The following is a 25,685-nucleotide window of genomic DNA, read 5'->3' on the forward strand; positions in this document are numbered from 1 at the left end:
GGAGGGGGATAGAAGCAAAACCCCCAGATTCATTTTTTTTTTTTTAATTAAACTACATGGAGTTAGGGAAATTGTCTTGCTTTCAAATAAAACAGTATGTGTACCTATCCAGTTAAGATGTATGTAAAAAATATTTAGAAGAAAGCACCCTCACTGTTTAGGGTAAATCTAAACAATGAATATAAATATTCTAATCCTTGTCCTCAATAATGGCATCGAGCCCCAGCATCGTATTAGATTTGAGCTGGTCTTTGTTAGAACTTCTGAGATCTGTATTATAAGGTTTTATTAAACCTGTATTTCCTGTATTGAAGTAGGACAGGTAGACCATGATTCCAAAGCAGCATTGATTATTGGTAAGCCATAGCTACAAATGCTTGTTTAATCTGTTCTCAAAACTATCCATTAAAAAAGATTCAAAAAAACTCCCTGCATAATACATTTCAGTTCAGTGTTCAGCCTTCAATAATTTCTTCTGCCAGCCCTTGCAGTGTAACGTAATATCTCGTTGCAGCTTAAGACTATTGTGATGTGTTGTATCCCACGTAGATAACAAAAAGTAGCATATTCTATTTCTGTTGGAAGCCTGACTTATTTTCAATGCTGTTTTCAGCTCTTTTCCACTTTTTACTTTTGAGAACAGTTTTTGCAGTTCTTGATGTTAATTTTTTCCTATTTCCCCCTTTCCTTTTTGCTTTGTTGCTGTATCTTTGGAATGTATGGGATTTTTCTTACTTGCAGGGAAGGTAGGAATCTAATAAGAATTTGGTGAGAGGGTGACAGTCTATCTAAAACTCAGGATTTAAGTTAAAACATTTCTCCTTCTGAGTACAAATATTCAAGGGAAGAGTGATAGTTCTCTGAAGCATAACAAATTAAGGTAGTTAAGAAGATGACAAAACGGAGGTGGAGGGATAAAAATTATTAAAACTTCAGAATGTTGACAAAAGCTTATCTTTCCATGTAAGTTCAGCAGTTAGATACTTAGTTTCATAGTTACCCTGATGGACATGTTTTGCTAACTTACTTGATGCTTTTACTGAAGTTACTGAGAAAACCCCTTCTATCAGCAAACTACCATTTCTCTAAGAAACACTTCCAGTGAAAAGTTAATACTCAGAGCAGATACAGTTCTGCATAATATCCTTGATTCTTGTTGCCCATTCAAAGACTGAGAGGTGTTCTGCTTTACACAGTCCTTTATCCCTTTGAGAAAACCTCTGAAGACCTCCCTGTAGATTCCAGTTTACTTGTATTAGTTGACTGTAAGCAGCAGCTGCACATCTGTGCTGGCATAACTTTCTGTACTGACACCTACATTCCTGCCTTTACCTTTTCCCAGAAATCCAAACTTTATTCCCCTCTTTTGAACAATGTATATCCATAAAGTCCAGGTTGCTTTCTAAAACTGCAATTACTGAAGATTCACTGTTTAAAAAACAAGGAATATTGGCTATAGGCAATAAGCAAAGCACTGTGCAGGGCTATACAGGGAGTATATGTATGTTAATATTAACATCCAGTAGGGCATCTCATTCTATCAAAATATCTGCATTGTATGTCTCACTTTCATAGTACTGATATTAGATATCTATTTAAATGTTCAGTCCATTTTCTATATATTTTAGATTTTTAAAAATTATTATTTTGATAGAGAATGAATGCTTCATAAACCATAGGTCTTGAGGGAAGGAAACAAAAAAAAGTGCTCTTCTGGGGACTCTTTGCTTCTATCATGAGTAAGAATTAGGGAGTTTCATATGGCCTTTTCCATTTACTCTGCCATTTAAATGTCATCATTTTCTTGTATTCTAGGCTTATTGCAGATATGTTGTGCATTGTTCCTACTTAAGGCTTCTTTAAGTTATGGATCAAACGACAACAGTTACTGGACATCAACATATTGTTTATTCTGTGTGGTACGTTACTTAAACTGACATACAAGGCAAAGAAACTATTTTAAATTCACATATTTAGGGAGCATATCTTCTAGAAATAGTGCTCCAAGCATTGATTTATACCTGTCAAAAATTTTTAGTTGGTTTTTTTAAAGGCCTCCATGCATATCCTTATGCAATTATAATACAGTGTGTTTCTATAGTTTTCATGAGGGAAACTAGCATGAGGTTCTTAGGCCACCAATGAGGATGTACAACAATTTGCAAATTTTAGTTTAAATGACACTTAATGTGTCATGTTTTAGGAATATGCAAGTCTTTTTTTTTTTGAGGTGAGAAATATTTTTTTCTGTTTATCTCTCAAAATGTGCATTAAAGACAACTGTGTGGTATTATTTTTCATGTCTTTCATCTCTAAGGATGAAGTATACTGCTTTCATTTGTGAAGAGTTAATCTAATAACACCTAGTACTTGGCGGAACAAAGACTTTCAGAAAGAAGATGTATGTAACGTCAAAAAAGCAGTGGAGCTTTATAAAATTATTCTCTGAAAATAGACCTGATCCAGTAGGAAATGGGACTACACTCCAAAATGTGTGCCTGTTTTTGGTAAAAACAGTTTGATCAAATGTCTTTTCCATCTTCTCTTCTGTAACTGTTGTACTGTCTTCTGGTATACAATATTACTAGCTTTATGATTTCCCGTATGAAGGTAAAGTAAATTAAACAATCATCAGAGAAATAGGAAAATCCTGTGCTAACTTATCTAGCTCTCACTTGGTTGTTACTCATTCTGAACTAATTCATTCTGAACTAATTCATTCTGAACTAATCATATAGTTCCTTGTTCTTATAGGAACTCATGTAACATGGACAGCTACCAAAGCTCCATCCGTCTTCAAACACTGACTCCTGGTGTTCATTCTTTCCTAGCTGCTTGGCAGGTGCATTTGTTGCTTTGGGGACCTTAACTCCATGAAGTAAAATTCTTTAGGATAAAGACCAGTCTATCTGTAACTCTCTGTTGTCTTTTGAGATGAATAGAACAGTTTTCATTTGAGCAGATGTAGCATTCTCAGTATCCTGTATATCAAAAATACCCCCAGAATTTGGAAGGATTCCTCTTCTGTTTTTCAGAATGATAGAGAGAATGGGTTCTGTCAAATAGACAAATCATGTTTGGTATTTGTGTATCTAACAGACCAAATATTGTTTCGGTGAATTGGTTAAGTACATTCAGTGATCAGGCATTAAATCAAATCATGAATAAGGAGTTCCTCAGTCTTGCGATTCATAGAATCATAGAATGTTAAGGGTTTGGAATGAAACTTGAAAGATCATCTAGTCCTAACCCGCCTTGCTGTGGACGGGGACACCTGCTTCTAGACCAGGTTGCTCAAGGCCTTATTCAGCCTGTCCTTGAACACTGCCAGGTTTGGGGTGTCCACAGCCTTCCTGGGCAGCCTGTTCCAGTGTCTCATTACCCTCACAGTGAAGAATTTCTTCCTAATATATAATCTAAACTTCCCCTCTTTCAAGCTGTACCCATTATTCCTTGTGCTATCACTACAGTTCCTGATGATGAGTCTCTCTCTAGATTCCTTGTAGGCCCCTTCAGATACTGGGAGGCTGCTGTGAGATCTCCACACAACCTTCTCTTCTCCAAGCTGAACAGCCCCAGCTTTCTCAGCCTGTGTTCATGGGGGAGGTGCTCCAGTCCTCTTGTAAACTTCAGAGCAGAGCCCTGCTCTGAACTTGCTCTAACAATTCCATGTCCTTCTTATGTTGGGAACCCAGAATTGGATGCAGTAATGTGGATGGGGTCCCACAAGAGCAGAATAAAGGGGAAGAATCACCTCCTTTGACCTGCTGGCCATGCTTCTTTTGATGCAGGCCAAGATTCCATCTGGCTTTCCATGAGCTCACACTGCTGGCTCATGTTGTCTTTCTTCAGCTATCATCTGCAAGTCTTTCTCTGCAGGGCTACTCCCAGTCACTTCTCTGCCCAGCTTGTCAGTGTTTCTGGGATTGCCACTACCCAGGTGTAGAACCTTGCACCTCTTTGTTGAACTCCATGAGGTTTGCACAGCCCATATCTTCATCCTGTCAGGATATCTCTGATTGGCATCCCTTCCTTCCAGCACACTGACTGCACTACGCAGCTTGGTGTTATCAGCAAATTTGCTGAGGGTGCACTTGGTCCAACTCTCCATCAAAGATGTTGAATCAGCTCTACTACTGACCTCTGAGGGGCACCCCTGGTTTCCATGTGGACAATGAGCGACTGACCATAACTCTTGGCATGTGGCCATCCAGCCAGTTCTTTATCCACAGTGTGGTCCATCCAGCAAATCCATGCCTCTCCAATTTGGAGACAAGCATGTCAATGCAGCAGAGCATCAAACACTGCTTAAGTCCAGGACCAATGGTGGTCCTGTCATAGATTGCTTGTTTCAGAAGCCTGTGATAATATACTGTTTTATAACACAAATGAGCACAAGGATGGGTACAATAAGAGATTAAATGTTCATAATCACAAAAGACACAATCTGAACTTCATTTTTGTTTTTAATCATTGGAGTGTTGCTCTTATGAAGAGAATTACAGGGATAAAAAGTAACTTATGTTTATGAATCTGTAATAGTAAAGATGGTGGAACTTCATTATCCTCATTCTACAGAGTGGGAACTTGCCGAATGTTTTTGTTGAAACTTGTGTAGCAACTGAGCCCTGCTTTTGGATACCCAGCCAGACTTGGTCACCGTGTCAGTGTGATGGCAGGAGTTTAAGAGTTCTGCTCAGGTTTGCCAAGACATTCAGCAGAAGGCATGGCATTGGCTCCACTCCTTTCCCACATGTGGACACAGTGGCAGTACTTTGACACTGGTAAAAAGACACTGGTGGTTATTAGGCACAGTGTGGTAGATGTTGCCTTGTTCTTTCACCAGAAATGTCAATCAGATGGAAGGCATTCTTTTGGATGCCAATTTGACTGTGCTGAGTATACAAGTTTAACATGACAGTTGAGTAATCTTTCTGCTGAGGATGAAGATTATCAAGTTATCATCAGAATTAAAAGGGTTTGAAGTAGCAGTGGGAGAAGTTGCATTCATCTGATAAAGATGGCTAATACAAAAATGTAGTGCAGTTGAACTAAAGAAATATCATAGTGTCTCATTTCACTGGATGAGAGAGCAGGTTTAAGTCACCTATGCTGCAGGAAATGTAAATATTTCCAGATTAGACACAGTTATTTCTGGCTGTATTCCTATTTTTAATCTGTCCATATGCCAGTCTGATAATTAAAAGAATAGGTAAATTACATTTCCTGGCAGTGGATGAAAGTTTACTGTAATGAACATCCCGCCACATTCATGAAATGCTTGTTTAATAGCCAACTGCTGAATGCTCTTTTTAACTAAACAGAGTAAAATATGAATGTTGGGATGACAACACTGAATGGAGACGTGATTGAATAGCTGAATAGAGAAAAATGTAGCCTAGAACTATAGCAAGTTCACTTATGTTAGGATGCGAGAGTGAAATCAGATACCAATGACCAGATCAGAAAGAGCCTGTTAAATGCAAAATGTTGAAAGATGAAAGGCAAACCTAAAGAATGGTAATTTCTATTACCGTATGTGAAGTATGAGGCTTAATGAAGTTATTTACTGACGTTTTAAATAACTTATTTGTTCTAAAATAATTCATGGATGTAACCAGAGGCTCTCCATTAATTTTCTAGGTTTTCCTAGGTCTTTTTCTAAAACTAGCTGGGGTTTGAATTATAAGCAAAATAGTGCCTTAAAAATAATGGGACAAAAAGCACCAAGGTAATTTTGCTTTTGTTTTGCCTTTTTCAGTTTAATAATTAGCAAACTAAGCTCATTCAGTATGTGTTGAGCATGCTCAGATGAAAAGCATGCAAATTCCCTGCGCCTTTTAACTTATATTTGGGGAGAGAAACATATCTGTCAATTAAGAGAAGGTTCGGTGTTTAGTAGTTAACATTCAGTTGTGTCCCCTTCCTGTGGGTTTTTTTTTTAAACTTTCTGGATGATGGTAGATGACATAATTACTGTGAGAGTTGTAGAGCCCCACAAGCTGTTCTATTTCTGCTTCTGTATCTGATGAGGTGCTTTTTTCAAACCTTCCTCCAGCAGACTTTTCCTTAAAAATATAAACATATTTTCCAACAGCATAGTTACAGCTTTTGGTTTCATATCTGTAAATTGAGGGTAGTGGTATTTCCCTGCTACTCAGTTATCTGCATTAGAGGACAAACTTGACATTTTTGTTGCTGTTACATTATCTGCCTAGTGAAGTATAAGTAGTTGTATTAGAGGCATAGTTAACTTTGTGTGCCAAAGAGTTGGGGTGCTAATGTTCCTAAAAAATGAATTATAACAATAGTTTAAAAAAATCCTCAAAAAGTTGATAAGGAAACTTACTCTTAAGATTATAACATGGATTCTTCCCACCATTAGTCTTAACTTGGCTTGAGGCTAGAGATGTACAACCTTGAGAGTTACAGCAAGTAGTTGTAAGAAGTCATCAAGGTCATTAACGCCTTTGGTGGTGAAAATATGTGTAGGGGGAGGAGAGTTCAAATACTCAGTGCACTCCTGCATTTTCAGAATCATTGAAATCTGTTTAGTAATTGCATATTAATGGTAACTAAAGCTACAATGAGTTTTATTTATATATATATATATATATATATATCTCCACAAAAGAGACCTAAGTAGATGTGGTTATTTGAGGAGAATCTCTTTAGGCAAGAGTTAAAAAGTAGTTAATGGTGCTTCTTACTAACTTTGTCTTTGTTCAGCTTCAATATTTTCTAATTTTTGTGGAATGATACTCAACTTATTTTACATAATAAACCACATAATATGTAGTTACGTTATAAGCTACTGAATATATGTATGAATGTGTAGTGGTTGAACAGACTGAGAAAATGAATCATTCATTGCAGGGTAGTTGGTTACATTTACTGGATTTCAAAAGTATTCTAATTCTTTCTAACAAATCAAAATTAGTCAGCAAGCTGTATCAGTTCTTTAACAATTATCTGTTCTCTCTGTGTTCTGAACTTAACAGTTGTGTCTAAAAAGTCTCCAGGGAGGATAGCTTTCCTTAGATATGAACAGAGGAATGAGTTGCTGCATGTCTTGATTTTTTGCTGTTTCTGTTAATCTCCTTTTCTGGTGGAGCTTGAACGCAAAACCTAGATGTGTACAGTTAATTTTTGCAAGTTTGCCACCAAAACAAAAAAGGTGCAGTTATAGATCAGTTATTTCTTTTTATTCTGGTTTGATAGGCAAGATTTTAGATTTACGTGGTTAGTCTGAGAATAAAAAAAATGAAGAGGATGGTGGGGGGAGAATGTTTATTAAAAAGGGCTTGTAGGTAGACAGAGCTTTGCAACACTTTTATGGATTATCTTTAAAAGGAAACTTGTTCTGGAAACTAGTACTTGAAGGTATTTGAGCTCATGTTTCCTTTGTTAGATAGTGCCAAAAAAATCAGGTCTTATTAAGTGATGGGTATCTATATCACAGAGTGCATACCTGTGTATCTGGGTTCTGAAGGTACCAGTAATAAAAAACAGTGCTACCTTGTAGGTGGTACTTCAAATACAGGGGTGGTGAGCAGAGCTCAGGTGGGCTTTTTTTTGCCAATGTCAGGAGAAACGCTGCTATACAGACAAGAGTATGAAAAAATACCTGCTCATACCGTCTAACAAAAGTTGCTTTTAGTGTTCTGAAAGTCTCTTCAGTAGATGAATGAGACATGAGAGTGGTTGAAAGAACAGTTTTAGAGGATACATGTGAACCAAAAGACTGAGTTCCTATATGTTAATACTCTGGATCAGACATGGGGTTTGATTTGAAAGTGTTCTGATCATCCCTGTTAGCACACTTCTTTTTACATAGTGGAACAGCTCTGTAGTGTAGAAATTTTAATGTCTTTTGGATGAAACTAAACCAGAAGCTCTGTTCCAGAAGCAGTTGCAGTCTACTTCACCTGCTAGTGGGCATCCAGTTAATGGAACCAGCTGAATGCCAGTCTGTGATGGGTTCACTGGAGACTTGGGTTCTCAGAACCCTTTTTCTGATGTATTATCCACTCCTTGTGCATTGCACTGGAATGGTATAGTCATTGTGAGCTTTTTGTGGACCAGAACCTAACTGGCAAACTCAGATTCTGGTTTTGAACTTCATCTCTGAATGAGTCTGTCTTGACTCACTGATTCAGTCCTTGCTAATCTTGGCATGACTTTCACTTGTTTTCAGCTGCAGGGTAGAGAAGCCAGTGATGTTAGGATGGCTTTGCAAAGAGTGAAAGCAGTTGGAGTTTTCTGTTTGAAGGGAAAGGAAAAAGCAGCACAGATTGAAACTGCAGCCTGTCAGTGGAAGAGCTGTAATGGGAAAAAAATTGGATAGCTCTGTACCATGCTGCAGAAACTGAGAGTGAAAACAATTGCTTAAATACGATCTTGTAGTAAGTGATAGAATTAAGAGTCTGGCTTCAGTCCACTCTTCTGGGCACAAGTCAATATCTCCATTAGAATTAAAGCGTCATCATCTGATTCTTCAGCCAAACGGGAGTCTTGGCTTTCTAGAGCTATACTTTGCTTTAAAACTTTATTGTGAGGCAATTCAGAAACACATTCAAGTAAAAATAGCATATAAATAAATTAAAATCTTGATAAGTTTTAAAAATAAAAATTGAGAACAAATTGAGATTGATGTTCTTTGATCATAACCATCATTTGTCCTGTAGAAAATACTATCTCATTAGATTATGTCATCCAGAGTTCCGTATACGCGGTCTGATACTGTGTACCTGCTGGAGTTTTGCTGTTTGGTTCTGGTTTGTTTTGTATTATAATAACAAACATGTAAGAGCTAATATTCTTGCATCACTTGTGTAGCTACAAAATCAAGGTAACAGTGCTAAGCCTTGGTAAACAAATACTGAATCAGTTAAGTAGTGCCAGTTTTAATTTGCATCATTAAACTGCTTTGGAAATTATTTAGAAGTGCAGTGCTGTGTTGTTTTGATGTAAAGTAACTTCTCTGTGTACTGTTCTAAATAAATAAAAACTGGTTTTCTTGATTTTACTATGGCAAATTTGTGATAGCAGCAATATTTCAGATGGGTGCTGTTAAGTCTGATACTTGTGGAAAGGTTTGAAATATCTGTGTTTTTCTGTGAAAGTTTTGTTCTAACCTAAAAATCTGTAAAATTGCCTGTTGGGTATCCCAACTTGAAAACAAAATGGAAACAGGTCATTTATGTTTCAGTTTTTCTGTTGGAGACAAAGGTGAAAGGAAAATAAAGATTGATTATGGTCATTGTGATGTGAAGAATGTCTTGATCAGAAGGGTGTCATACCGCAGTGAAAGCAGTAGATACTTGTGATTTTTTTTCCCCCTCCTTTTCCCCTGTACTTTTTTAAATGGGCAAGAGATGGGGTTTATACTATGTAACCATTTAGTTTACTCTTAAATGCTTTAAGAATCATGTTACAGTATTTGTTTCTAATGACTAATGGGCAATCTGTAGTAGACTTGGTTTAAAGTAGTCAGGGAAGTAAGGGTTTTTTCAGCATGCAGAACTAGCTCAAGAGCTGCTCAAGCTTTTGCTTGAATACTCTGTTCATTTGACATCTTAGTTGGGTAGTTTGTACTTACACAAAGTGAATGCAAATGCTGGTTGCATCCCAGCAATTCCTTAGCTGCCTTCACTTTCCTCAAATAAGGTGGGAACTTTTCATGGGAACCTTAACCTCACAGTTTTAAAAAAAAAGAAGTTGCAGCAGTTGGTTTTTTATGTGATGAAGGGCTTGTTCTCCATCTTCTGGTAAAACACTGAACAACAAGGTGGAGAGAAAGGCAAGGAGAGAAATCACAAAAGTAAAAGATAGTTTTCATCTCTAGAAGCTTTAGCTCATCAAGGCTGAGAATAATTGTAGTTTAACACTGTAAAGATTTTTTTTTTGTGTGTCCCTTTAGCATGTAACTTTGCTGTAGGACTTCATAAAGACATCATCTGGTACACATGTATTGGTATAAAATCTTCTTGACTCCAGATATGTCTAAATCTGGACTTTTAATTTATTTTTAGTATCTCAGATACTTAGTTAAAAAGAACACGTTATAAAGCTATTCTGAACCAGTCTGTTCATTTTCCTTACCTGAGAGAGGCATCACAGGCGGTGTTGCTGTGTTCACTTAAGTTCTGATGGTTTGGAAATGCTTCTTGAGGCAATTCCTTTATAGAAGCTGTGAGGACGATTGCCCAGTGCATGGTCTTGTGCTCATTGGTCATGCCTGCTATAATCCTAGTCATCTTCTAATTGAGTTCTTTTACACTGAATTCTTTGGGGTGGGGATGATTTTACTATTGCAAACCAGGACTGATGCCCCACATGGAAGGGAGAGATCCATTAACTTACTTACTGGTTTATTTCTATTTTACCAGTTCAGTTCTGTGACTTTTCATGTGATCCAGTAATGATACTAGCACAGGGCTGGAATTGCACAAAAAACTCAAGGCCAGAAGCCTGACTTAGTTTGTAAGCTATCATAAATTTACCTTAAAAGTAGACTGTTATCAGCTTTCCAGGAATTTGAACAATGCTGTCTTGATCACATGCTCAGTTCTTTATTGGTTGTAGTGGTCAGTGAGCTTATGCTTCAGGCTCACAGTTTTACTCTGAAAAATACAGCTTTCAAAAATAAACTTGTCTTGAATGAGATAAATGTTTAGCCTCAGCCCAAGAATCAGTGTAATAGATTTCCCAGAAAACCACCCAAACAAACCAAAACTTTTATTCTGCTATTGTTAAGTCAGATGATAGCATCTGTGTCATGATACCTAGCTACTTGATTAAGAATCCACATCAAGCCAACATATTCCTTGTGTTCCATCTCTTAGGATTTAGGGCCTTTGTCAGGGACTAATCTGTCTTGCAATTTCTAGCATTTTCTCCAGTACCCATTCTCTGTTAGCATTCAAGGGCTTGTTACCTCTGCATGTCTGAGAAATTTTTTCCTGGCTATCCTAAAAAAACTAGAGAGCATTTCATTCTCTTGTCTTTATTCCTGGAAAGCAGTGTTTTAGTGGCCATTCAGCATTTTTTGGACTCCTTTTTTAAAGATGTTTTATTTCTCACTGTATTGTTCTGTTCTTGGTCTGAGGAATTTATGCATGTTCAATAAAGTTATTTATAACAACTTTATTTATACATTGCAGTTAGAATATAATTCACAGATTTTTTTTAAAAAAACCTTTCTGTTCATTTGTATTTCATGTAGGAATTTCAGCAGTGAATTTATTGGTATTAAAAAGTGGCAATATATTAATGTTTTTAAAGAAATGTGTTCATCTTGGCTATCTCAAAGTAACTGCATAAACCTATAATTTATGAAATGTTTTTAGAAGTTTCCGTATCTGATGGTCTAGCTGCCCAAAATGTAGTGAGACCTCAAAATACTTGGTTAGCCTAGTATCAGGATGTGTGCGCACCCTTAATGTGACACCATCTGGGAACTGTGCTTGTGCACAGTTGCCTTGCGTGCTTCTGCAATGGAGTGCTGTACATCTAAGATTCCTCAGTGTTTCCTCTTAAGATGCTTAAGATACTGGTCCTGGATGCAAGAATTGTCAGTGAGCTTATCTACTGGCAAGATGTGACTGGTGGAGACTTCTCAAGTTCAAGCAGACAGTTGTGTCAGTGTACGCATTCCAGTACTGATGAACAGTCCTCGTGGAGCCATGGATACTGCAAGAACTTTATTGAATATTTCATGGTGCTCTTAACTCCCCTGGGAGAGGAAAGTTTATCCAGCAGTTTTGAATCTTCTTCTGTTTTCTTTTGAGTAATAGTTACACGTTAGCAGTTAGCAGCAGTCAACAATGTGAAGCACATGCATGGGAAATACTTTTTCAGGGAGAAGCAGATAGGTTGCAGTTTTGGAAGTGAAAACTGACTTAAGATTATAGACCCTTGGAGTTAGTATTGGGGGGGTGTATTTAATCTTACTAATTGGGTTATTTTGGTAATTGAATATTATACAACTCCTTTGTTGGAGAAGGCATACAGCAGAGAGAAATCATCCGGGCCTATTAGTCAGACTTTTAAATCCAAGTCTTCATTTAGTGATTATCTGCAAGGTGTGGAGATCAGTGCAGAAGGCGACAAAAATGAAGTACAGAATCATGAAGGGGGAAACATCTTTTCTAGAGATGTAGTAAATCTCACTTTTCTAAGCTTCAGTAAAAGTGTCAAAAGCAGAAGGATGGCAGTTGAGGAACGAGTAATTGCGTGGGGTACAGAATATAGGGATACATTTCCATTTTAATTTCAGTTTAGGTTTAAATGTTAAGAGTCTTTTAGTTTACCTTCAGGGTTACACCAGCTTTGTAATACAAAGAGAAGATTGTGCTGGTAATACAAAACCAGGAGGCATCATCTGTTCTGTTTTCTTCACAGGTCAGTGTGGCTGCATTGTCAGTGTTCTTCACATTCAGCAGCAGTCAGATCACATAGGAAGATTTTCAATAGACACATTCAGTATTTTCATACCCTTACTGCTCTAGTGGCTTTGCTCCTACTTCTCATGGCTCATCATTGCATGTTTTAGTAACTTGCACATTGACAAGCAGGAGTGAGAATATGATTGTGAATTACATTCTTAAAATACAGCTGTTTGTATTTGAAAGATAGTTCTTGCTCATCTGTAGTATTACACAAGAAATTTGAGGAAGCAAGAGTTGAAATAATTGCAAGCAGATAGTAATGTAGAGCTTTTAAAGGTCAATACTAGAATTACCATTAATTACCATTCACTTTTTGTGCTGTTCTTTAGTTGACCACGGGCAATATATTTCATGAACCGAGGGAAATACATACAGCCTTGTTTTTCCTCAGTTTGCATGGGAAAAGAAAACATCTTCTAGATGATGAGTAGTACTCAAGCAGTACATATGTGGTAGTATAAAATACTTCCTTTTGCTTTAGTTGTATGTATTTAAAAAACAATGTCTGGCACTAGATCTGATTTTCTAACACAATCTAATGTAGAAGCCAACTGTTCACAAAGAACATTATCTCACTCCCCATGTCTTATTGTCAGATAATAGTATTGCCATGGTAAGGTGATTTATTCCTTCAAAGAAAGTAAGTCCTTGTCTTTCAGGTTATGGACTGACCATTGACTTAATTCATTGTGTATCTCTGTTGTTACAAGCTAAATTAAGAGAATTGTCTGCTTTTCAGAGTGTCTGAAAAATGACGTATGATTTTGGCAGGAAACACTTTTTTGTGTGCTTTCTGGAAAAGGAATACTAAATATTCTGGCAATTGATATTTTTGAACTACCTTTAGCAAGAATAATTGTGTGAGATCTTTCCTTATTAGTCTAATAAACTTGCAGGCTTAAACAGACAAACTTCAGTTATTCAAATACTGAAAGAAATCAAGGTTATATCTCTTCCCCTGCTTTTTAATTTCTCTAGGTTATAATCTTGTAGGGAAGAAGAAGATAGCACAAATCATTTTCATGTATTGTCTCACCATAAGTCTCTTAAGTGAAGGTTAGGCTCATGATCACCTGAGGAACCCGATTGTACAAAATTTATTGAATCATACAATGGTTTGGGTTGAAAGGGACCTTAAAGGTCGTCTAGTTCCAGGCCATGGACAGGGATACCATTCACTAGATCAGGTTACACAGGACCCATCCAACCCAGCCTTGAGCAGTGCCTGGGATGAGATATCTAGCTTCAACACCTTCTGAGTAAAGAATTTCTTTCTAACATCTAATCTAACATCATGTCCGTTTTCAGTTAAAACCATTGCCCCTAGTCCTGTTACTACTGCCTGTACAAAATATCTCTCCCCCTCATTTTTATGAGCCCACTTAAGATACTGGGAGGCCACAGTGAGATCTCTCCAAAGTCTTTTCTTCTGTATGCTGATCAACAGCTTTCTCAGCCTTTATTCATAGGAGTGCTGCTCTATTCCTCTGTTCATCTGTGTGGCCTCCTCTGGACCTGCTCAACCAGGTCTATGTCTGTCTTGTGCTGAAGACCACAGAGCTGGATGCAGCATTACAGCCTGGATCTCAAAAGGACTCACAATAGAGGGAGAGAATCCCCTCCCTTGACCAGCTGGCCACCCCTCGTTCGATGCAGCCCAGGATGCAGTTGGCTCTCTGGGCTGTGAGCACAGCTTATTGGCATATATTCACCTTTTTATCCATGAGAACAACCAAATCCTTTTCCTCAGGGCTGCTCTCAATGACTTCCAGTTCATGTTCATGTCTGGGGTTACCCTGACCCAGGTGCAGCACCTTGTACTTGGACTTGTTGAACTTCATGATGTTCTTGTAGGCCTAGTTCTCAAGCTTGTCCAAGTCCCTCTTGGACTTGTATCCCTTTCTTCTGTTGTGTCAACTACACCATTCAGCTTTTTATCATCTGTAAACTTGCTGAGGGTGCACTTGATCTCGGTGCCTGCATCATGGATGAAGATACTGAAAAGCACTGGTCCCAAGACAAAGTCCTAAGGGACACTTACTCTGGATCAAATTATGTTATATGTCTTCTTTCAGTCCCTTTAATCCTAAACATCCAATTCTAAACCAGTCCAAAGCAGGCAGTGGAACTTGTTTTGACTCAAGTGGTTATGTTTTCAGGCTCATCACAGTCTATGGCATCTCTCTGCATCTTCCTCTGTATGATGATACCAAACTCAGGATCTCAAATTCATTTTTGTTTCCTCATGATCCATCATCTAGGGATACAAGCTGTGAGTTGCCCTGGTTATTAGAACATACCTGTTGCCTTTACAGGGCAGAATCATAAGCCAAGAAAAACAGTGTTAAGTAATTTACATGGCTCATATGGGAGCCTTGCTTTGCTGGTTTTCTTTAGTTACCCTTTCTTGACTGGAACCCTCACTTTCCTTTGAAATTTCTGTTGGTGATAGCAGAACTGTAGCCATTCTTCACCAGCTTTGAATAAAGCTTGACCTGTTTTCTTGAATCAGGCTATTGGTAGTTCCTCTGAAAACAGCTGCTCTTTCGTGTCAATTGGTTGTTGTAAGGTACTGGAGGAGTGAGAGGTGGTGTTGTGGCAAGGGGAGCCCTGTCTCTGTGGGAATGCTCCTTGTGAGCAGCAAGCAGCAGAGTGATATCACTGAGAAGTGCTGTAGTTCCTGCACCTGCCTGTGTGCGTGGAGCTCGGTCATTGCTTTGCTGCTTCTGCCACTGTGGAGTTTTTTTTTTGTGGAGGGAGCTCCTTCAGCCACTCTTTGTACGCAGCTCCCTAAGATTCATCTCCATATAATGCAATTGTGTTGAGCTTGTTGTTTGGACTTTTCTCCTATGTGGATGTGCTTGGAGAAAGTCACTGAAATAAAGGTTTTACTAGTTCTTGGAGTTGTTTGAGAGGTGCATCTTACCTGTGTGACCAATGTCTGTCACTTTTGCAGCCTCTTAGTCCTTTGGGTGTAGCAGGGAATGAAAATGACAGTCCCAGTCATGTTCTTACATATATTTAAGCTTGCGTTATTCAGGTGTGTTGAGGGTAAGAATCTGTTCTTCAGAGCTGAAGAGAGATGTAGGGCTACATGTGTAACTCCTGTTAACAGTAAATAGTGCTGCCTTTTAATATGAAACATATTTTACCACTGCTTTGGTGTTGTAGGGCTAGTTTTAGCAAAGATTGTTCAGTAAACCATCCTCTGGTGGGTGGGTTGCTACAGCAACATTCTTGTAAGGGTTCTGCTAAAGATTGAAAATCGTCTGAATTAACCTGTGGCTATACATTTTCCACAGTTGAAATCACAGGTATAGTACATATTTATTTTTATTGTACAGGTCAAGATTATTCCAGTTTTGGAGGATTCTTGACTGTGTAAGCTGCTGCTAAAATAAAATGTGTATTTCAGTCTCACAGAGGAACAAAACTTTTGCTGCTGTGCTTGGAATACAGTACTTGGCTTGATTAACAAGCATGTCCCGACTAGGGAGATAAATAACTTAATGGGGCCCAGGGCTGGGGGTAAAATTCTTTCTTTTTATGGTTGTAAGCAGAGCACAACACTGATTCATTAAGCAAAGCAGAATGAATTTGATTTTCTTTGTAAAATGGCAGTGCTGTATAGTCTAGAGACATCCAGACAAGGAAATCTGTCATAGTAACGAATATTTTTGAAGGGTGTGGTGGGTGTAAACGTTTAATATAGTTCATATAAAGGCTTGGAAGTGGCTGATCTATATATATGAGATAAAAATAGCACAATTTAATGCTGAAATTAGTGCCAGTATGTTATAGTGCAAACTCTTCTTGCTTTTTACAGTGTGTTTGCCGCTTTTAAGAGATGATAGTAACAGGTCACCAACACTGAATACTTTTTGTTAGATGGTGTATTCTGAGAATTTGCCAATCTGTTGATTATATCTATTTTTTACTAACTGCTACTGAATTTTCTATCTTAAAAATTAGATTTTAGTTGCTTCAGTTTAGTCTTAATAATCTGAATGTGGATTGTAGTGGTCTTCATTGGAGTGTCATAGTTTCTGCAAGTGTTTTTATAATTCTTCTCTCATCCAATTTTCTGGTATTAATGACTACATGGTATTTCTGCAAGGTTCCTATTTATCTGGGAGAATTCCAGCTGAGTTCTGTCATAATGTGTCCCCCCCATGTGTAGATTGGATGGTGATACTGCCTAGCTGGAGGTTCTTTAGCATGCTGACCACCTACCATGAAACTTGAGATCTCCTGATCTTGTTGTTAGAGGTCTCAGTGGTCACTTGTCATATTATGAATCAGTGTCTCTCTACTGACTGTCAGTTTCCTCCTTAGGTTCTCATCTTTGCAATGGCAGCTGAGAATATTCTGGATATTCTTCAGTCACATTTAGATGACTGTTTAGTTGTATCTTCCTGCCTCCTCCTTTTTTCTTACCCCTTCTTCTTCCTTCTTGTCCTCAACACTTAAGAGACACTTCCAAGTTATGTTGTCCTGGCTAGGTAGCTAAGTTGGAAATGTCCTTCATTTGCCAAAGCTTGCATTAATCTTGTTGTTTGCTGTGGTCTTTTGAAGAGGAGATGAACAAAAATATATGGGCCACATTCAGAATGAAATTTACATCAACTAATAATATGGTGTTTCAAGTATTAAAGAGGATTCATGACTTCATAGATCAGATTCTTAAATATCGACTTAATTTACTAGCAGAAGTTACTTGGCCAGATTTGGCTGTTTGGCTTCCAGGCCAGTTGTAGCAAATTTGGACAGTTTGGATAAAAGATGGGTAAAATTGAATGGTAGTTTATGCTGTTACTGCTTTGGTCTTAAATGTTAGCTACCACTTGGGAGATCAGTTAGTGTTGTGGTTTGGGGTTTTTTTAATATATATTCAGTCTAAAAAGAGGAGTATATATTTTTCAAATTAATTAGAAAGGAAAGTAATTTGGGGTAACAGTGTTAATTTTAACTATTTATCTCCAATTACAAAGCTAATTGTCTGAGCTAAGTAGCATTCCAAACTAATGCAAAGAGTTTTCCAAGCATATCTATGAATCAATATGAGCAGTAAAGTATGCTGAATTTCAAATTACCATGTTTGTCCCTCTTTTATTCAGTCTCACCAGCAACTTGTTTTCACATATTCCCTTTACTGGGGGAATTGTCTTTTAAGTAAGTGTGAAATTGGTTAAGCTGTAATACTCTTTTAACAAAAAGCAGTTGTGTGGTGTTTTCTCCAGTACAAAAATGCAAGTCATTCCAAAGCACTTAAAAGAAGAAAAAGCTTACTCCGTAAGGAAAGAGGATTATATCACTGTGCTTTTTATTTTAAATTTTCTGTGTGTACTATACTATGAAAGGTGCAGTATTGATTGCTCTAGTGAATTCTTAACAAGAAACAACATCAATTTGTGGAGAGAGGACTACTTTTACAGGTCTGTGGCATTCAGGTAAACTGAAGCTTAATACTATTCACTCTTTTAATGGGACTACTTATATCAGCTGGACAAAGGGAAGAAGTTATTGCCTTTTCCATATGAAACATTGCTCCAAGACCCAAAAAGTGAAGAATATAAAGTATGCTTTCCTGGGCTGTTTTTTGTTCGGCTTTGCTGTTTTGCCACTAGCATCCTTAAACAGGTTGCATGTGACAAGTCAGTAATGGAAATCATAGTGCTTCTGGTTATGAGGGTATTAGGATAAAGAGAGGCTCTTCACTGGAGTTTTCTTTCAAGATTCTTTGAAGGCAACTGCTTTGTTCCAATCTGATTATTCTAGTACATTGAGCAAAATTTCCAAGTGGTTCTGAAATAGTGTTTGCTAATATTGTTAGCTTGTTTATCCAGTCCTCCTCTGTTCTTTCTTTCATGCTTCAGCTCTGTTTTGCTCTTCCTCAATTTCTCTGCCATGATCTGCGGTGCTTTTTTCCTGCTGTTAGGAGAGCATCAAATTGAGTGTTACAGCAAAACAGACAGTATTCCATCTAGGTTCAAGGTTCCAATAGGAAGCACTGGATGTTCAGAAGCATCTTCTCCTACAGTGGAGAGAGCATGTAACTTCTTTACATATTCATTGTGTCATAAGATCTCCTTTAAAACCAGACAGGTTTTAATGCAGCACTTTGCCAAAACCTGCTTATTTCTTACCTGTTATGTCCTTGAATGAGATACCTTTGGGTCCTTGTTTTGGGTGAACAATATATAACCTGTTGATGGTATTGTAATTGCAAATGATGATATGAAACAGATTTCTGATTCATTTCAGTATAGATTACATTTTTTATTGAGGGGATTTATTTGGATTTTGCCAAATGTAAGAATTTTAAGTATGTAATATTACCACCGGCTAACTCAGTGCAGACAGCTAACAGACAGACAATGCTGAATTTAACTTAAGCCTATCTTGGCAGAATTGAAGACAGGAATAAACCTAGTTCTGTTTTGTCTTGTTTTTTAATGGGATGGCTTGCCTTTACAGAATAGTTAACATTTTGTTTTCTTACATTCTGATACATAAAATTGCACTAAGTTCCGTTTTATCATTTGAGTTGCATTGTATCCCAAACATAGCAAATTCTTTTAGATAATTGTATTAACATGTTAAAAATTAAACAACATTTCAGCATTTGATGTTAACTGGGTTGAGAACCACTTTGTTCTGTTTCTTTATTTGGGTATGTGAGGGACTCTCTAGCAGAAGAGCTTTGATTTTCCTTACCAGAACAAACCTTGTCAGAATTGAAACAATTTTGTCAAAATTAGTTTAATTACAGCTGTCCTTAGTAAATGGAGAATTGTGACTTTTGCTGAATGTCCTTGACAGTATGAGCTCTGTAACATGCTTTCACAACAACAAATCTGATTTCCTTCTGTGAAGTAGGTGGTTCTGCAGACAAGGGGATAGCGGCAGATGTGTTTTCTTCCAGACATCAGCAGGTCCTAGTATTTCATCTCACACAGTATTCTTATAAACAGATCTATGAAATAGTCCACTAGCTGATGTGTGGGTCCCAAAGACACAGTACTATGAAGTATAGATGACAGCCAGCTACTTGGCAGCTTCCTATCAAAGCTCAGCATTGGAACAAATAATCCCTTAACTTCTTTATTAGTGACTGAAATAGGGGACAGAGCACATCTTCATCACTTTTGTGTATGATAGTGATTTGGTGGGAGCAAGCAAGGTAAGGGAGGTCAGAGAGACTGTTGGGAGGGAGCTTAGCATCCAGGGGGAATGCGCTGACACGTAGTCTGCCTAAGGTGAGCACAAAGCTGGGGGGTGGGAGGGAGTAGCCCCATGCACCAGTAGAGGCTTGGGATCAGCTCTGTTTCACCAGCCCAGCTGTTCTCCTGAGCAGCTCCAGTATGCCCTGTCTAAGGACCTGCTACACCCTCAGCTATGCTAGCACCAGTTTGAGGGGGATTAATCCCTCTGTGGGACTGCTTCACTAGGTACTGGTGGAGGAAAATCCTAATAAATGTGATTCTAAACATTCAGAAACAGGTTGCCCAAAAAGGCTTTAGAGTCTCTGTTCTTTAGTATATGCACAGCTCCATCAACATATTCCTCCAAACAATATATTATAATGATCCTGCTTTCAGGCGTCAGACAGCCAAAACTCTCTCTTACTCTCAGTTGTGTGTTATGGCTCCTCAAGAAGCAAACAGCAAAATTGGTTATTATAATATGACAGACTCCATGCAGCCCGCCATGGTGTAGGAATTAGTTTTCAATCCATCAAGTTACCCTAGGCATGATAGGAGAGATCCGTGGGGGATGTGGTTGGGATGTTGACTGGAGAACCTTATTATCTACTCTGCCTAAATGTGTGTCTGAGTCCTCTGGCCTTAACGGAAGTGAATAGAAGTCTTCTGCACTTGGGTTGGTGGTTTTTGTTTCATCATTCTCATGAGTTTTAGTTTGAAATCACTGGTGTTCATGTGGCAAGTAGGAAAGCAATCTTTTTACTAATGAGTTTTTGATGTACAAATGGTGTCTTTAAAATGCATAGAACATAGTCCTTTCAGAGCCATGTAAAAACCAATGTCCTGAAAATACCTGTATCTTCAAGGTGGCAAAGCAGGGGGAAAGTAAAACTGTTCCTGGAAGTAAAGAAATTAAAATAAAGACTAGTACTTTCAAATTTACCTGCTTTAGAAGCTGAACTATAGAGATGAATGTCTAAATATGAGTTTTCAGTCCCTTAACTATGATATGCTCTTCAGGCTTCGGTATTTGCAAAATAGGAATGTAAAATGAATCATATGATGTTATCACAGGGAGGAAGTGTCAGTCATAACGTTTTTGTATGATCAGAGAATGACTGTGTGTGGAGTCTTTTAAGTGTCAGTTTTTAATGAAACAGTAAATTTTAAGGAAAAAAAAGTATTCGTTGAGAATCTGTAATTCATATTAAGGAGATCTGCTAGTGAGAAATATAAAATTTCAAACTTAAATTTATTCCTGATTTTTGGATTGTTTTTTTTCCTTTTCCTAAATAGACTTTGTTGGAATATGCAGAGAAGTGGAAGACATCAGAAGATCCTCTGCCTCTGTTGGAGGTGTACACGGTGGCTATCCGAAGTTATGTTAAAGCACGACCTTACCTTACCTCTGAGTGTGAAAACGTAGCCTTTGTGCTTGAACGTTTAGCACTGTGAGTATGTTTTTTTGGTTGCTAAAACCAGTCTGTATGGTATTAACTTTTCATTGCTTAAACGCTTCCCCAGTCCAGTTCTCAGCACCTACCTCCCTCATGGTGGATGCTGTATGTAAGGGAGAATATCTTGTTGTAATTGAGGCAAGAAGGATTCCTGACCTAGGACAAGACAACATTCCTGGCTTGAAACACTTTGCTATTAGTGATCTGCGTACTATCTGAAAGTGCATCAATTTGCACAAGAATTTACAGGGTTGGATTCTATGATTTCTTTTTTTAATGGTGTCTTTTAGAGAATTTGCTTTTACAGTTTCTCCAAGAGTGTTCATGACCTCTTTTTCTTAATGTGCTCGAGAAAGCAAACTGTTTCATGGCTGGTGTTGCAAACAACAATTTTGATATTAGAATAAAGAATTGTAAAGTTGACATAATTTCAATGTCAACAATTGCCTCAAATAATACTCCTTTTTGACTTCCAGAAGCTGTATTGAACTTCTACTATGTCTGCCTCTGGACTTACCTGAAAATAAATGGGAAGAATTTCAGGCTTTTGTACAGGTGAGTTTGGTTCATGAAGTGGAGACTTAAGAGCTTTTCAGAATGGTTTGGAAACCTAGGGATATTGAGTATGTAGGATGTCTGTAAGGATCAAGGCCTTTAGCTGGAAATACTATGTACTCTGTAGTAATTGCAGAGTTTTGCAGATTATTGAAAGAAAATTCATGTTTTAAAATGTGTTTGACTATTAACACTCTTAGAAGTGAATCCTATCATATATGTCATTCTTTACTATCTATAGTTGAATGTTTGAAACTTATGAATGAAAAACCAGTTGATACTGAAGGGTTCTTGGATCTCTCTCTCTCACAGGGCACTGGCGGGTTAAGGTTAGAGCTCTGCATTAAAGGAAGGTGTTGGAACAAGTTCTGCTTCTCAGTATTTATCAGAAATATGTAGTGGGGGGTCCAGTCTACAGTTTTAAAAAGAACAAAGGAGGAGGGAGGAGAAGAGAGTAATAATGAACAAACCAGATATAGTTACCCTAGGATTCTCAGTCAAAATAACGTAGGAAGATGAAAGGCTGATTATTTTAGAGTGAATTTTGACTAGCAATTGCCTTATATAAATCAATTCTGAAGAGATGTATTTGATGCTGAGGGGTTCCACAGCCTTGAGAGCAGGTGGAAAAGTAAAAGAAAAATGAGCCATTTCTGGGTTGTTTTTTTTTGGTATTTTTAAAGGACCAGTGTAAGTTGTGCATTGCTGCTTAAGCCACAGATTTTTGCAGGTATTTAGTTTGCTCCTGAGTGTATATCTGCTCACAGAATTTATTCTGGTATATAATTGCAGTGGAAGATATTTTAATTGATTTTAAGACTCCAGCCTGTTTCATCATATTTGCATAGAAACATGCAGTGAGATCTTAACAGCTAAAATCTTTCGACATTATAAAAATATTTTTTTCAATGTTTCCAGTACATAGAAACTGAGCTGCTGAGGAGTTTGAGAAGATAAAGTTTAGGTACCTGCTATCAGAACAGTATGTGGACTAGAGAAATTCCTCATCCATTTTTAAAAGAGAGGCCTATTTCAAAATTTAGTTTCAGAAATTTCAGAAGTAGCCCTGTAAATAAATCTCAAGATGAGTTTGAAGCACTCAGTTGTTGATGTTTCTCAGCTTATATCTTAGGCAGTAGAGGCAGAAGTAAAGCTTATGTAAGCTGAATGTTAAGATTGTTTTGTTATATATTTAACTCTGTATCTGATAAGGTGTTAATTTGATAACATAAGGTATGAAAGACACATTATTTATATATTTTTTAAACAATACCTTGTTTTGTAAAATATATTATTTAGGTGGCTCATAAAAACTTGATGGAAAATGGCAGCCAGGAATTGCACATTTTAACAACACTTACACAAGAGAGGGGAGTGTGGAAGAACCCAGTTTTGTGTGGTATTCTGTCCCAGGAACAGTTGGACCCAGATAAAGGTATAATTTAAAGTTATAGTTGAAATAAAATGTACTTAATTTTTATGATACATTGAAATATTATTATCATCTGTGGAAGTTTTTTGTTCAATATAGTTTGTGATGATTTATAAGCTATATAGATAAAAATGCATGTAGCATTTTTGGAATTATTAAGACAGTGTGTTCATGGTAACATATAAATAATTTAGTCTTGGTATTTTGCATAAATCATAATCATGCTTCAAATTCTCTTGACATTTTATTTATAAGCCATGTGAAGGAAGTTTACATACAGACTAATTTACGATGGGGTAAGTTCAATACTAATATACAAAATTTATTTGACATAAACCCAAAAAATAAAAACTGCTTATATTTTTTTTAATGAAGATGTCATTTAATTCAGTTATGAAATGCCAGGAGGACCTTTACTGAAGATTCATTTAGATCTGAGTTCTGGGAATGGCTAACAGTAGTTGCAAAGGGAAGAATATATGATCAGCAGAAGCTTACAAGGATAGTGCCCTGATATGTTACTTTTGTTTTGGTGATTGCAATTCAGAAGTGGTATCCTTGTGTGAATAAATCTTATTTGTTTTTTCTGATTCTTTGCCTAAATAGTTTTAGAATCTGTATAAAGTGCCACATAAGCATCTGTGGCAGAGGTGCACTGTTTTTACATCAAGTGAAGTAATTCCTCTTACTGTCTTCCTCCTTTTTAGCCTGGTGCTTGCTTATTTCATATGATGTTTTCTATCTATTAACAAGTTAACTATTCTCACATCTTTTAATGAATGCATCACAAGACCTGATTCGATAGTCTGCTATCATATCTCATCTTCTTTCTTATGTAGTGTTTTCATGTCTTCCAACTTTACTGTCCCACTCCTTGTATGGGGAGCCAAAGGTTTATTCAGCAGTCAATATGATTTTCTGCTTCCTTCAGCGGAAATTCCTTTCATAATATTTCATTATGTTAGCCTTGCTTCTTGACTGAGCATTGGACCAATGTTTTCTTAAATCAGAACTGAAAACTGAAAATTTTCTTTTGAGGACTAGTACCTATTTCAGTGTTAGGATTTTCGCCTATCATGCCTATATGTACAATTAGGCTTGTATTTCTTTTCCCCCATGAAAATAATATTGTGAATTCTATCAACATTTTAATTTTATCTACTATGCTGTGTTATGGACTGTTGGCATGTTTTTGCTACCCTGCTTTTGTCAGCATATTTTGTCATGGTTCTCTGCCATTTTCCAGAAGTTTATAAAAATGCTGGACATAGGCTGTCCCTGGTACAGATCCTACAGAAACCCACTGAAAGTATGTTTGGGGTTTTTTTTATCCTTTTTCTATTATGTGATAATTTATTTCTGCAAGGATCTTTTTTTTACTGCCAAAAGAGCTTGGTACTTTAAGGATTTGATAGACTTCCTTTAATGCCTTTAGAAAATAAATTAGATCTTTTTTAATTCGTATTACCACATCTCCCTTGGATAAGTCCAGTAAATGTATAATGTGATTTTCATGGTTTTTAGTTTGTTTGTTTTTTTGCTGAAACTGGGCTTACTCTTCCACAAGATTTGCATTTTGTTGCTTCTTTTAATTACTTATTATACACCTAATACAGACTTTGGATTTGTATATAGTCCTCAGAGTCCCATAAAGTATCCTTTACTAGCTTCCTCTCAACCATCCTGCAGCCATTGTAACAGGTACTTGTAAGAGAGATGTTTAATTAATATTTAATTGCCTTATATTTGAGTCTTTTTAAGAACTTGCTCATAAGTTCAGTATTGGATGAGGAGGACACAGGTCAATAAGTAAGACTGTGACTGTGGACTTCAGGAAAGTGAACTTTAACATCTTTAAGGAATTTCTTGTAAGAATCCTATGGGAGTAGGTCCTGCACCACTATCAGACATTGCATGGCGTTGCATTTGCATGGTGACTGGACTTGCTATTACTTCAGGTTTCACCTGCATGACTTCTTTTTTTCTCAAGATTGCATATGATAGACAAGAAGCACTTGCATTTGGAGAGAGGAATTTTCTGCATTTCTCCACTTAATTAATTGGTTGCGGAAGGAAACCTTAGTAATGTTGTCTTAATTTTCTTAATTTTTGTCTTAATTAATTGTCTTACTGGCCTCCTCCTGAACCACCAGATAGCTTAATGTGAGATCAGGACTGATACTAATCTAGAATTGAAGCTGATCTGAATTAATGACAAGTGAAAATTAGATTTCCTGAAGTTACGTGGCTGTCTGTGCAGCCTTGTTGTTCAGAGTGCCAAAGACTGAAAGTTGAAGTACACCAAAGTGTTTGGGATTATGCCATAGCCTATGCAATGTCAAAACACTGCACTTCCATCCTCGATTTCTGTCAGTGTGGCTTGTGCTCTTCAGCATGAAAGTGCTTTTCCATCCTCGAGGTTATGATTTTTCTTGTAGTGATGGTATGATCTTTCAAAGCTGTCACTGGTAGCTCCTCCGCTGACACTGTGGGTGAGTGGAGGAACTTTGATAACCTTATAAAAAGCCAGGCTGCTGCTGCTTTTTTGGTATCTAATTCTAATTGTCCTTAAATCCTAGAGATT

The 25,685-nt window shown here is 37.3% G+C and overlaps 1 protein-coding gene across 1 annotated transcript in view; it reads left to right on the plus strand.

Moving 5' to 3' along the window:
- ZNF292 (zinc finger protein 292) overlaps positions 1-25,685 on the plus strand; it is a 50,071-nt gene that overhangs the window by 6,071 nt on the left and 18,315 nt on the right. The window contains exons 2-4 of the mRNA XM_058834480.1: positions 20,954-21,108; positions 21,591-21,669; positions 22,969-23,104. Coding sequence (XP_058690463.1) covers positions 20,954-21,108; positions 21,591-21,669; positions 22,969-23,104 — 370 coding nt within the window. The remainder of the gene's footprint in view (positions 1-20,953; positions 21,109-21,590; positions 21,670-22,968; positions 23,105-25,685) is intronic.

This window comes from Poecile atricapillus, chromosome 3, assembly GCF_030490865.1.
Source record: "Poecile atricapillus isolate bPoeAtr1 chromosome 3, bPoeAtr1.hap1, whole genome shotgun sequence".
NCBI classification, from domain to species: Eukaryota; Metazoa; Chordata; class Aves; order Passeriformes; family Paridae; genus Poecile; species Poecile atricapillus.